Raw genomic sequence first — 13162 nt, 5'->3', positions numbered from 1 at the left:
GAGCCGCCTTTCCGTAGCGGTTATTTTTCCACTGAATCGCGCGACCGACCTTTTTATTTCCCCTACTACTCTACTCTCGGGATTCGATTTTTTTTTTTTTTCACCGATTTTGGCGCCACCACCCGACCCACCGGAACCGTTTTCTCCATTATGAAATAGCCAACCGATCCGAACACTCGGCGCGTTGCTGCGACGCCGCCGGAAACAGATTTATTGTTTTCATTTTACAGTTGTTCACACGACCCGGTGGGCTTTGGAAATTCAAATATATCATTATACGCAGTCACCGGCCATGACCGTTTAACGTCAGTGTTGTGCTTGCATTGCGTCATTGTAATGTATCATTTAAAAGTATCATTCATAATTCGTTCATGAAATGTCACCGTGTACTGGTTTTCTGTGGTGTAGATAATGGAAAAACAGGTAGCCAGTTTCTTATGTTGGTCGACCGAGAAATGTTACCTGAACTATACCAATTAGAATGTAACGTATAATACACATTAGCACTGTAAATAGATGCGTTTGTTTTTTCAGAACTACAAGCCAACCGAATTTTTACCGCTCAACAATTAGCACTAAAAGAGCGTGTGTCCTATTCTATTGTCGTGTTTTCTGTCGGAATAAATATTGTCACAATTGTATTTCGTAGTTATCTCTTGTTAAACCTCTTTCTTTTCACCTCCCCATAACGAAGGCGATTAGAAAATATTGCTTGTACTTTTTTCCCTTTTGATAACCGATTTCACCGGAAGTGACTGTATTATTTGAAAATGAATAAATCAATGCTATTTGATATTTATACGTACAATATTGCCACAAGTACACGCGGCCTTAGGATCTAGAAAAGAAAGCGCGACTCGTATTCATCTTCGCATACGATTAGTTTTTGCTATTGTTCTCTTTGTAAGCGTTTTCGTTTTGACGACCACTGCGATTATAAAGCGCTAACAGGCAGGACGACACCTAATGGTTTCCAACGCATGTTCTCGGAAATTGTGTGTACATACTTAATTGCCAACGTTAATTTTGTACTGCAAAACATATGTGTTTGCGCACGTCACGAGGCTCATCAAAGGCCAAATTAGTTGGCGTTTTCGAAATCATCGCCGTTCATTAAACCAACGTGGAGTCCAGTCGATTTCTTAGAAATTCTTCAAGAGCACTCGTATGATATAATTTTATTTGAGTTCAAATGTTTTTACATTTTTTTTTTTTTTTGTCTTCTCATCCATTTGTTTTCAGTTGAATAAATCGGTTTTTTTTTTTTTTTTTTTACAACAGTCGACATTAATCGAATTGTGAACTTTGAAGTCTCGACCCGAAAAAATGTATTGACAAAATAACCAAACATTGTTTTATAATAAAATAAAACGATCGGTTGGGCAGAAAGGATTGTCGCCATTTGAGTTGCAATTTTTTTGGCTGCCCAACAATTTTTTTAATTGGTTTTTCCACTTCCTTCCTTTTCGTGCACCGTTGTTCCGTTTAAACAATAAACAACACGGTCGTCTGTCACGGGGCACTTCCGGTTACAATGCAGTCCGAAATATCGGTCGGTCATTAATCAGACCGGAAACAGTTTTCACACCCGGCGAATTGACCAAATGAGCCGATCCACAACGAAACGAAATCGTTCGGAGGACGAGTCTTGAAATTGAAACTTAAAAACTTGAAAATTAGCCTTTTAGTGAACGAAAAGTCATTGGAATGCGTTTTTATTTTTTTTTTTTTGATGTTTTAGAATAATAAACAACTGTCGTTCATGTGCTATAAAACGTAAGCGACTTGAATAAAGTCGAAACGAACGATTTCAGAAAACATTTAGAACAATATTAAACGGCCATGTCGCCTAGTTAAGTTCAATTTGTATTCGGTGAAAAAAAAAACGGTTACTAGGGAAAAGTAGAGGAGCAACGATCACACCCATAACTGCAGTCGTGCACAGTTTGTGCTGCTCTGGGAATATTAATTCTTAATCAATCGCATAGTTTGAATAAAACATAAGCACTCGACGGTATTGGTCACGACCGACGTGCACACGAGTGTTGGTTTGTCTAATTTTTCACGTGTGTCTTGGTGGGCCATCTCGCAGTAATCGTCATTCCGTTTTCCGTAATTAATTACAACATGTTGTGAGTAACATGTTTTCTTCCCGGCAACGTCGTCTGTGCAGCCTCACGAGTTACTTCCGGCAGTCGCCTCTACTTTTTAACGCCAATTAACATTAGATATACCGAGCGCGGATTTCCATCACGTTCGGTCGAATTAATTAGCGATTTCTCCTAACGGCGGAGAAAATCGTGTCAAAGCCAAATCTGAGCTCGTCTCCGAGCCGACGGCCGAATCGTTCGTTTTTAATTACTTGTTACGATTTTCAGCTCGTAAATTATCTCCTCTGCGACTGCACAGCGCCGAGCCGTTTAATCCGACCCGGAGCTTAGCCGATGGAAAATATATAAAAAAAAAATCGTTCGCTCGTAATCCGAGTGGAACGTCGAAATGTATTGAGATATTAATATTCCGACGAGAGCGATTGCCGCCGCCGTCTACGTGAAACGACGGGGCTCCTTGAGGCGGTCATTTTTTAAATGTGCTAATTAATTAGATTAATTAATTTCAATAGGGAGCGATCGTCAACGCGGATGACGTTGGGACAGTGCACGGAAAGCATATTAATGAAACGGAGTGGCGCTTATTTTTAGTGTCGTCGTTGTGAGCGGAGGTGGTGTTGTTGACATTTACAAGTGGACAAAATTAGACGCGCCGCCTTCGTGCCCTCCATACTTATGATTAGCTCTTCTTCGAGGCAGCATCACTTGCACAGTGTATCTTTCCGTCGTAAGCGACCCGTCGGTGCCCACCAAGTTTTTTATCCGCTCCGTTTGCGAGATAGCGCATTGTCAACTCGTCTCTTTGAAACGCCTTTAATTTATTTCCGCGTAAAACACAAGACTTACTACGGTCCGAGTTTACAATTTATCATTACCGGTGTTCTGTAATCCCTTTTGAACGGCTTTTTAAATCCCTGCCCCGGTTTGGTGAACGCTGCCTGTTGTATATCGTCGTCATGGCCGGCTAGGAAGTTGTCCATTGTTCAATATATATATATATATATTTTCCATTATATTAGTTTAAATTGTAAAACAAAAGAGAGTATTTTATTTCAAAACTATTATGTCCCATGGTCTGTGTCTGCCGGATACATGAGATTACCAACTACAGCCGACGAGCGTTATACATTTTTTTAATTCTCTCGGGACCAGATAACGTTCGGCATATTTGTTGTGTCGATGTTCAATGTTTTTAGCGGCACTCGTCTACCATTGCGTTTTTTATTATCGATTATAGATCTTTGAATAAATCCCAACAGTTACTCTGTTGTTCGAGGCTTTAGGCACAGACAGACGCCCACTCGAAATCCAATGGCACGGACTAAGTATCAATAACAATTAAATTTTTCTAATGGACTCGTAGCGATATTTTCCAGCAACCGTGTTATTAGTTTTTTTAATGTAAATACGACTGGACCGTTTGTAATAAGTGCGGACAAAAGTCTCTGCCCGTTCGATTGGGTTTTTTAATTGAACGGCACGGCGGTCGAATTATCGATAGGTTTTCATCGTTGGCGCCATCAAAATGTCGTGTGCGGCAATGGCTGAATCGCTGGCAGCAGAAGTCGGTCGGATGAAGCGCACGCTGAAATGGTCCGGTTACAAACACGTGAGTTACTCGACAAACGGTAAAAAAAGGGACTGGAAAAACTGGGTAGAAGATTAATTTATTGTCGAGAAAGTTTATGACACGGACATAATGAATTTTTATGGTGGCGAAACATCGGCCAGGCGGCAATTGGTTTTGCTTTGCCTAATTATTTACGACGACGACGGTGGCAATTACTTTTTTGTTGTTGTGTGCAACTTCCACTCGGTTTTCTTTTCGAGTTTATTAATTTTGAATAACAGCGCTCGGAAAACTACCATGCCGGGCAAGCACATTATCATCCGATGGACCGGCCGGCGCTAGTCGCACAAACAAAAAACGATTAGCAATAAAAATAAACGACCTTTTATGATAATCGCCGCTAACGTGTGTCGTTTCCGTTTGTCGCACTAGTAATAACGCCGGCGTAATTAATTAATTATTTTATTCATTGCGCTCGCAAATTAATTATTAATAAGCGGACATTTGACGGTATCCGAACTGCGGATATTCTTTTTGTCAAAGGTCGCAACGCGCGTCACGTTGTTTAATGAACGTGGGGCCGAATCGAGCTCAGCCCGTCGAGGTCGTTTTGGTGTTATTTTATTCATCGACCGTGTAATTTTTATTTTTCGTATTGTGCGTTACCGGACGGGTTATTTTTGTTTGCACAAAAACGTCGTTTTCATAGTTCGTGTTTTACGGTCGTTCGGTCGTTGCGTTTATTTATTTTTTAATTACCGCGCGCGTATGATGAGAGCGCGTTGCCAACGTTTTGTACACATGTCTCGTCAGTTAATCTTGTATTTTTTTCATCGTAAAACCCAACCGATAATATTTCGCTACTGCTGTTTGTCGTCGTTATTGGCAATAGTTATTTTCAACGCGCTCATAAAAATCTGTCTCGTTTTACCAACTCCGTGTAAACTGACCTGCATATCAAAAAGTGCAACTTTACTCATTCCGTTAAATCACCGCACTCTTAAACTCACATCAGTTTTCCGGTACTCGACGTTTATCTTCGCTGGCAGCTGTTGACTTGCAACGCCTTCGGAAGAAAAACCGTTCCCATTGTGGTGTCGTTCATAAGTCAGTTTAAACACTACTCGGCGCCCGTTAAATAGATAATGACATTGTCGTTAGGTTATTATGTGAGACATAAATTCAATCGGTCTGATTTGAACTTCTGAACTTCTTTAGCAGCTTAAGAGCGCCGATTGAGAGTCTTATGCAAATAAAACCGAGTTGCCAGTAATTAATGATTATTATTCCATTTTTATTAAATACTCTATAGCGAGCTCGCCTTTTCGGCAAGTAATTCACCAGAAAGTTTAAATGCGGCCGAGGAAAATCGACGAATAATGGAAAAAAGTAAACTTTTTTTTTTTTTTCGGACACTTACCGTCGAGTATCATCTCGACTCGTGATGAAACGGAATTATGACGAAATTGCAGTCGGCCCGTCACGGTTGACAATTTTTATCGCGTGTACTGCTCAGTTTTGAGTGCGTACGACGAATTTTCGAGCACGCAAAGTGTGTTTTTTTTTATGAATTTTCATACCGCCCCTTACGGCAACGATAGGCCCACGGGAAGCGGAGGTCATACGCGGCTAAGCGGATTAATTGATAATGCTATTGCCGTGTGTCTGGATAAAAAACACGAGACCGTGAAACGAATAGGCCGTTTGCGCAGAGAAGACGGTCGGGGGCTAGACGTTCGATAAGCTTACTCGCATCTGTAATAACAATAATAATAAGAGCGTAGGCAATTGAACGGGGTCATAGTTTAATTTGTTATTAGGTTTCAAGTGGGGAGCCGGTTAAAAAGAACACGAAACCGCCATTAGATGTACTGGAAACGGATTTCGCAATGAACTTAAAACGAAAAATCCGGCGGCCAGGTTTCGAAAAATATATTCTCTTGTTTTTTTATCGTCGTGTAGTGATTTGAAATTGCAGTTACCAATATATTACAAGATGTTTTTATGTGCCGCCATAACTCACGAACGACTTTAATGGAGACGCTACGACTTTATGCCGACCGTATCTAACCTGAAATAAAAGTTTATACTCGCGCTGCCAACCAACGCGATTGCTCGAAGCATTTTTTTGTCACTCGTAACGCGCGGCAGACGTCACGTACGCGACGGTCGGCATTTTTTTCATGTAAAGTATACCCCAAAGGCAGGCGGCCACTATTAGTGTCAACACACAAACTCATAAGTGTTGATGCGCATCGGCAATGTTGCCGACGACTAGGATTGAGTTTTTTTCCGGTTTCATAAATGCCTGTCGCCTTCTGTGTAGCGTTGCATAACCCTTTCTAGGATTGCGACATGACAATGTCGTGTAGCATATGAGCTTGTGGGTGCGCCGCCGTCATCGTTGATTTCTGCTGAAGCCAAACGTGCGTTGCCCTCATCTCCTACGCGTCTAGTGTGACACATGCACCGTACAACAGATATTCCATTACAATATACAATGGACATTAAAAAAAATGCCGGATACAATTCCGTAGCAACCCGAGTAGGTTTGTTTGTTTGGAATTCATCGGGCGCACGCCCTAACACATAAACATTTCATGTCTGTTTTTTTATTCATCTCTTCTCATGCACACCGGACGAATCTTTGATGTTGTTATTGTGTCAGTGTTCCACCGATATTTACATGTTGTCGGTGACGTTATTAACGTTCAACCGATTCCGTTTCCAGATGACTTCTATAGACTGAACTGTTTCTAAACGATACAAATGACTTACACGAATAGAGTAAAAAATACAAGACAATTAGCCGGTTCTAGAGATTTTGATTTTATTATGTTTCTGTCGCATATTGAGTCCAAATAGTCTCCCGGAGTTGGGCTGTACTTTTAAGTATTGTTTGAAAGAGTTTGCCCGTGACAATTTTCCCGCGTTCAGTGCATTTTCAATGGAATTCGCTCTTATGCACTTTTAAAAATAACTTTGTTTTGCGCTGACAACGTCTGTCGTTTTAAATGTTTTCCCGTGTAATATTGTTATAATTCATTTTAGGCGTCGTTTGAGAATGTCTTCGCATAGAACACCTCTCACGCTGCTTTGTGGTGCCGGATGTTGGGCAGAAACTTCCTCCGAGTTGGAAATGGAATTTACCGTACAGCCGATGGGATTAATGACAATTTAAGTCGGCGGCTCAGCTAAATGCAATAAAATTCATTTGTTAGTTTTTGCATAGACCGTTTCATCTTCACTCGTGTTGCGAACTTACCCCACTCTCGCTATACGCAGGCATCTCGTGTTTTTAATTGTTTTGTCAATTACATCATAATCGTCCGTATTTTTATTTTATTTGTACAATGTTTTTAATTGCTGTAAAGTGAATCTACAATTGTTGTGGCCGTATGATACAGGGCAATTGTGGTGTTTTTTAGTATCGTGTAATAGGTATTTATCTAACGGCAACATTATCTTTTAATTACTTTTTGTTGTTTATGAATTTTAAAGTCGTTAAAAACGTATATCCATGTTACGTTTGGTTGATTATTTTAATTACCAAATACTCGAACGAAAATTAATGACATGGCAGTACCTTTGGTATTTGATGATTTATGTACGACCCTTCATTTATCTTTATTAGCTGCCAAAGTTTAAATCGGATAAACTCGCTCATAAACGATGTGTTCTCTGCGTCGCCGTTTGATATTTTATGGTTTACTTAAAAATAAGAACACGGCGTTTTTACTGTTATTAAATATTGTTACACGTCCTACTTGTAGAAGAGAAACCGACTGATGATGAATACACATTACTACATACTTACAGTTCATTGATGGGAACATGTCTTGTGCACCCAGAGCCGAAAACATTCACAATTGTAGGACGTTATTAGTTGGCATGACAGAATTCCACCTTGGGGCTAACAATTGATTACTCACACATGACATAATATACTTGTCTTTTATGTTTTCACAGTCAGAACAATCACTTTCGATCTTGAGCATTCTCCCAATACCGCATTTTCACTGAGTTTACTGTGATTAGTCGAATATATAAATTTCAAAATAAAACACTTTATACAATTCGAACTGTTGTTTTATACGCGGCCGCCATTCTCATTTGGTATTCTTTTTGGCCGGCCCAAATATTTTAATCTCGGTTTGTTCTTCTGCGTAGATATGTTATAAATTACACTCCCAATGGGTAATAAAATTTAATTAAAACCCGTGTAGCATCTATGACGGACAAATATAGATGAGACGAGCCGTAGGTGTAGGATGTTTGGCGAATTCCTAAGTCAAATAATGCGCGTAGGAACTGAACGGGGTATATAAAATGTCGTAGAGACGGAAAAACAATGAGAAAATTCCAGTGAAACAAAATATCATGTATAACGTGTCATGCAGGGAAGAAAAAGTACAGAAATGTCGCATTTATTAATTAATTGCAGAGTATTAATGGGAGACGTTAAACGTTTTGCCATACTGAATAAATTTTATTCGGTCGTACAACTATTATCATTTATTACTAAAAACTTTTTTGGGTATTGAAACTTAATAGTATGTTATCGCACAATATCTTGAAATATTTAAATAGATATGTGTCCATATACTAATATGTTTTATTTCGATTGTTTTTCAGGTATGTATTATCATTGTGAAGTTTATATATAATCGAGCAATATCGGAAATCCGTAAGTTGTTAGTTTTAAGTGAATTCGATCCATGAAAATCATTTTTATATAAACAACTACTATAAAAAAAAAAAAAACGAGCAAAACCGCAACAATTTATATATTTGACATATTGTTATTGGCATTTAATTGTAAAAGGCACGTGCACATATGTGACTGGCGGTCAGCACTCGCGTTGGCACCTCATTTTCGTTCGAGTCCCTCTTCGGCGATTGCGTAATAAATGCCTGTTATTCTTTTCCAATACACGCCATGTTGTGTATTGAGTTACACGGTATTATGCCTCCCCCTTTTGCACCACCCCTAAGGAAACCATATCGAACTTTGTTATCACGTGTCGTCTCTCGTGAGCTTTTGTCACGGCACTACGTTTATAGAAACTCGTTAGGTTTCCGTCATGATTAGCGTTGGTCGCCTATTGTTTATGGTCTTAATTTAATTGTCAGTCGTTTGCGTCGTGTACGTTTAATAGGCAAAGGTCAAAAAGCCGTGTCGTCGTTTCTGCACTTGCACATTATTGGCGCCGCCTACGTTACACATTTTACTCTGCAACACGTCCCGAATAGTTGGTTTTTTTAAATCATAATTGATTTTAATTAGTAACCGTACAGTGACGTGCTGCGAGGACGTTGCACCCGCGTAATATGATGCTGTTGTGCGCCTGTGTTCTACTCATACGAGTTATGTTTTAATGGAGAAACGTGACTCGATGGCAATTGTACTTTTTTACTCGGTGCCTCTGACGCACTGTACAATAGCGTCGTACGTTTTGACGATTTTTAGCGCTTCAGCGATCTGCTCACCGAGGAGAGCGTATGAAACTGTCGTTGTTGTTCGCCGATCCAATCCCGTTAAACTTTAATAAGACCTCCTTTGTCCATTGTTTTGCGCGTTTGTTTTTTGAAGAAACTTTCAGCTCCGGGAAAACTCTCCTCCTGTCGATGGCAGTCTTGTCTCACCTGCCGCCTGTGCGTTTCTATTCGGCGCACGTGGTACATCAATTAATCTGCCGTGCCGTGTCAAAACGTGTAACGTGCCGCCCTTATTAATTGGCCAGTGCACGCACATAAATTATTATTGTTCTCATCGAGTAAAACAACGTTTGTCCGACCGCCTGAGATACCATTAATTGTATGGGGCCGAATGGGATTTAGTACATTGGCTTCCGTCGTTCATGTTCACGGTAAACGAGTAAAAATTGAAGCGAAATGGATAGTAAGAATGTGCTGTTATTCTGCACGACGAAACAATGCAGCAATCAAAAACAACGGTGGCATTGCGTTTGATTTAATTTGTTAATAATGCCTACTGCTGGGGGAGGGGAGAGGGATATAAAAAAACTCGTTACCATAATATTGTTTTGTCGTTAACTTCGATATTGTCGATAAACGCTATTGCCAGCGGTAATAACAATAACAATTAAACACATTGTGCTAATGTCGATATTTTCTGAAATGGCGATAAGTATATTATTACGGTCTGATAAGAATGGAAGGAGGTTTGTTGTGAACCGTTGAGTATTTCGGTGGTGCATAATTTCTACACGTCGCTTGTGTATTATTGTTGTGCGTATCGGTTTCCACAATCGTTTTAATATTATTACTATTATGTTTGCTCAAAGATAAACGTCGAACACATCATTACCATAACACGGTCGGTTAAGTTTTATGGTATTCATGAGTAGTGTAATGGCATCATCATTTATGCGATTCCTCTGCGTTTGCTGCCTTACCATAATGAATAAACGAACGACTTTTTTTTTTCTACAGTAGGACTGCGTATGAAATTCACTTATGACACTATGAAAAAAATACTCGACAATTAACCGATTGCTCGAAAAACTGTTATCGCTAAAGACGCGTATGACTTGGTGAGCGGCGGCCGTTTATTTGACCGCATCGACCGATTGGTAATAATTCTGTTGTGTTTTGGGTAGAGTAGATAAAAAGAAATTGTTTTTCAATGGGACTCACCAAAAATGATTACACATACATAGAAAAACGGGGCGTATTAATTTTGCACGTTAAATAATGTAACTATAAGTGTTTTTTTTTTGTTACAATCTACACTAGAGTCGAGTAACGAAATTTTTTATCGATTTGTGTGTTATTCTCCAGTGACTTTTGACAGTGTGTAATTTCTCTTGAAATGCGTGTGACTTCGGACGGAAGTTGAACGCACGTGCACATGGAGATAGTACCTACGGGCTAAGGTCGTTAGTTATTCTGTCGAAAAAATAATGTGACGTCTACATAAAAAGAGACTCGAGGGAAGAAATTGTGGCTTAAGCGTCGGGAACAATCAGTTTAAGGGTGACGTTTTCTGGACTGTTGTCTGTGTGTGTGTGTGTGTCGATAAGTACGTTTTAAGGATGTATAGGGAAGCGACCGCGGAGATAAGAAGAAGAAGATAAATGATAATGATGGCGACGTATATAAGCGTAAAAAGAGTATAGTCTACCAGTGGGAGAGGGGGACGCTGAAATTTATTTTCTATCGACATACGTTCTATGTCCACTTGTCTAGTTTGCCCGTTGAACTTTTTTTTATGTAACAGTGTTATAATCTCGAGAATAGAGTCGTGAAGATTTGGCTTGTCACAATAGACGTAAATTAACGATTTAGAAAATGGCATTAGACCGGAGAAATTAATGTATTTACGGCCGTGTTCACAATAGAATTATTTAGAAAATTCCAATTGAAATGTATTCTATAAACTCTCGCTGACTATCTATTACCAGATTTTCCCAACAGATTAATGAATTATAGAGAAAATAGGTCGTCCCGAGTTTTCTACGAAACTACACAACTGTTGTTGTTATGTATGAAATCATTTTTATTTCTATTTGTACCGGCGGATTGTGAATTATTGATGTTGTTGTTATACCTTGTTTGGACAAATTGCACCGAGATGATTTAAGTTGGGTCATATTTTATTCTCATTATTTATTCAGTACAATTTTATTATTTTTCATGTTTCTTTCAGAGTAAACCATTAATTGAGAATATTTATAGTTATGTCCGACGTTTGGAATATTTCCAAATTCCACGTACGACTGGTGATGACAACTTTAGTCTTGAAGTGTTGAATAATGTTTATAGGTTTAAAACGTCATTGATTGCAAGCGAAAACAAAAATAAACACACGTTTTATAGATAATACATTATTAACTCTTTACATTGTTATGTTTAAGTTTTCATTCGGAAGTTTGCTCATCCGATTTGTCGAGGAGTTAAAAGCGTTTTGGTTTTTCATCTGTTTTAATAATAGTAATACTATTAGATTAAAGTGTACGTTATTAACATTAACTAAAAAAAAAACTGAAACCGTTCTGGAACCATGCTTACTTAAAATTTAAATATCGTTTTCTCTTTTTTTTTTCAAAAAAAAAACAATAGACTCTCAATGAGTATCAATGATATCCTCGCAGTTCAATTACGTTTGCTTGTATCGATATTGTATGTAAAATCGACTGTTGTGCAACTATAACTGGTACTCTAAACTGAATTCTGTTAGATTTTACGGTTCCATGAACACTGAGAATATGTTAAAAAGCCGTTCGTTTTCCGTTATTTTCTTTTGCGGCTAATTGAGATGCATGTTTAATGTACTGGGTAGAGAATCTGGACTGGTGTTATCCGTAAGGTTAAATGGGCTTCCTGATGAACGACCCCGGTGAGTGTTCTTATCTAGTCGCCGACTGTGTACATTGGGTCGTGTTTTCTAGACGTACAACTGTCGTCATTACTGTTGTTATTAGCAGGCGTGTATAATATTTTTTACTCTGGGGAAACACTGTCTTACGTCATGAACTATGCAATATCATATAAACGCTCGACTAACCCTTAGACCACGTTGAGAACGCGCCGACGGCGGCAGTGGTAGCGACTAACGTCAAGCACTGTCAGTGTCGCGCCGACCGTATACACGAGAGCAAGCGGTCCGCCATCCAAACACTTTTTGCTCCGCAACGTCCGAACATCGTGATTTTTTTTTTTTACGTTCGTTAAGTGCTGTGTATTGTTCTCGTGTGCATCTCGAAATGGGAAAAATCGCATGCAACCGCAACCGATCGGTTTCTACGGTCCGGCAGTCTGGTCACTATGCAGCCCTCACTCGGTCTGAGATATTGACGCGTATCACGAAAATGGTTGGCATTTATTATTGATATTAATTTTTTTTATCGGCTCGACCATATGTATATGTTCGAGTCAAAAAATATACACTTTAAATGTGTTAAGCAATCGGATTCATAACTTTGTTATAGGATTAACCGGTTATCACAAAGAAATCTGTGGAAAATGCGCCTGCTCGAATTGTAAATTAAATTTTCATCGTTATGATTCGTGTCGCATTAAAAAAACGAGTAGTTTTTCTACCGTAAATCATAAATTTTCATTCCGGTGCGCGTGACGTTAAGTCGACTTAAATTGGATTACTTTGTAATAATGAATCGTGTTTCGGATGGCCATTAAATTTTATCTTTTATAATAAAAACGGTTTTCTTTTTATGCTGTTGTCGTAGTGCGCGTTGGACAAAACAAATTTTAATTAGATCTTCATTGGCCCGCCGGGTGCTATTGTAAATTTAGTAAAAACACTTTCGAGAGCACTTTTTCTTTAGACAAGTTGACGGGATTGGAATGACGTTATAAATTTGCCACGATGGGATTTCGGCGAGTGTACGCCTAGAGATTTGCCCGAGTTCATAGCACGTAGTAGTTTCGTATCGCTTTGCAAACGACTTTTTTTCGGTGTTCCGGTGGTTTTCGGCTCAAAACTTTTGCCCCTCTT

At 39.1% G+C, this 13162-nt stretch overlaps 1 protein-coding gene across 9 annotated transcripts in view; it reads left to right on the top strand.

The window, feature by feature from the left end:
• Positions 1-13162, top strand: part of LOC126905627 (apoptosis-stimulating of p53 protein 1) — a 63372-nt gene that overhangs the window by 21471 nt on the left and 28739 nt on the right. Inside the window, exon 1 of one of the 9 annotated variants that reach the window (XM_050685515.1) lies at positions 3166-3720. The exons of 6 other annotated variants lie outside the window; for them this stretch is intronic. In XM_050685515.1, the coding sequence (XP_050541472.1) occupies positions 3637-3720 (84 nt within the window). In that variant the 5' untranslated portion in view covers positions 3166-3636. Of the gene's footprint in view, positions 1-3165; positions 3721-8329; positions 8369-12288; positions 12519-13162 lie in introns of those variants that run through there. 2 more of the 9 variants (XM_050685518.1, XM_050685513.1) reach the window with 2 other exon arrangements.

The sequence above is a fragment of the Daktulosphaira vitifoliae genome, unplaced genomic scaffold (assembly GCF_025091365.1).
Source record: "Daktulosphaira vitifoliae isolate Bord-2020 unplaced genomic scaffold, ASM2509136v1 Scaffold_4, whole genome shotgun sequence".
In the NCBI taxonomy this organism is placed as follows: domain Eukaryota; kingdom Metazoa; phylum Arthropoda; class Insecta; order Hemiptera; family Phylloxeridae; genus Daktulosphaira; species Daktulosphaira vitifoliae.
Note: the sequence above shows the minus strand (reverse complement) of the source record. Positions and strands in the feature narration are given on the sequence as shown.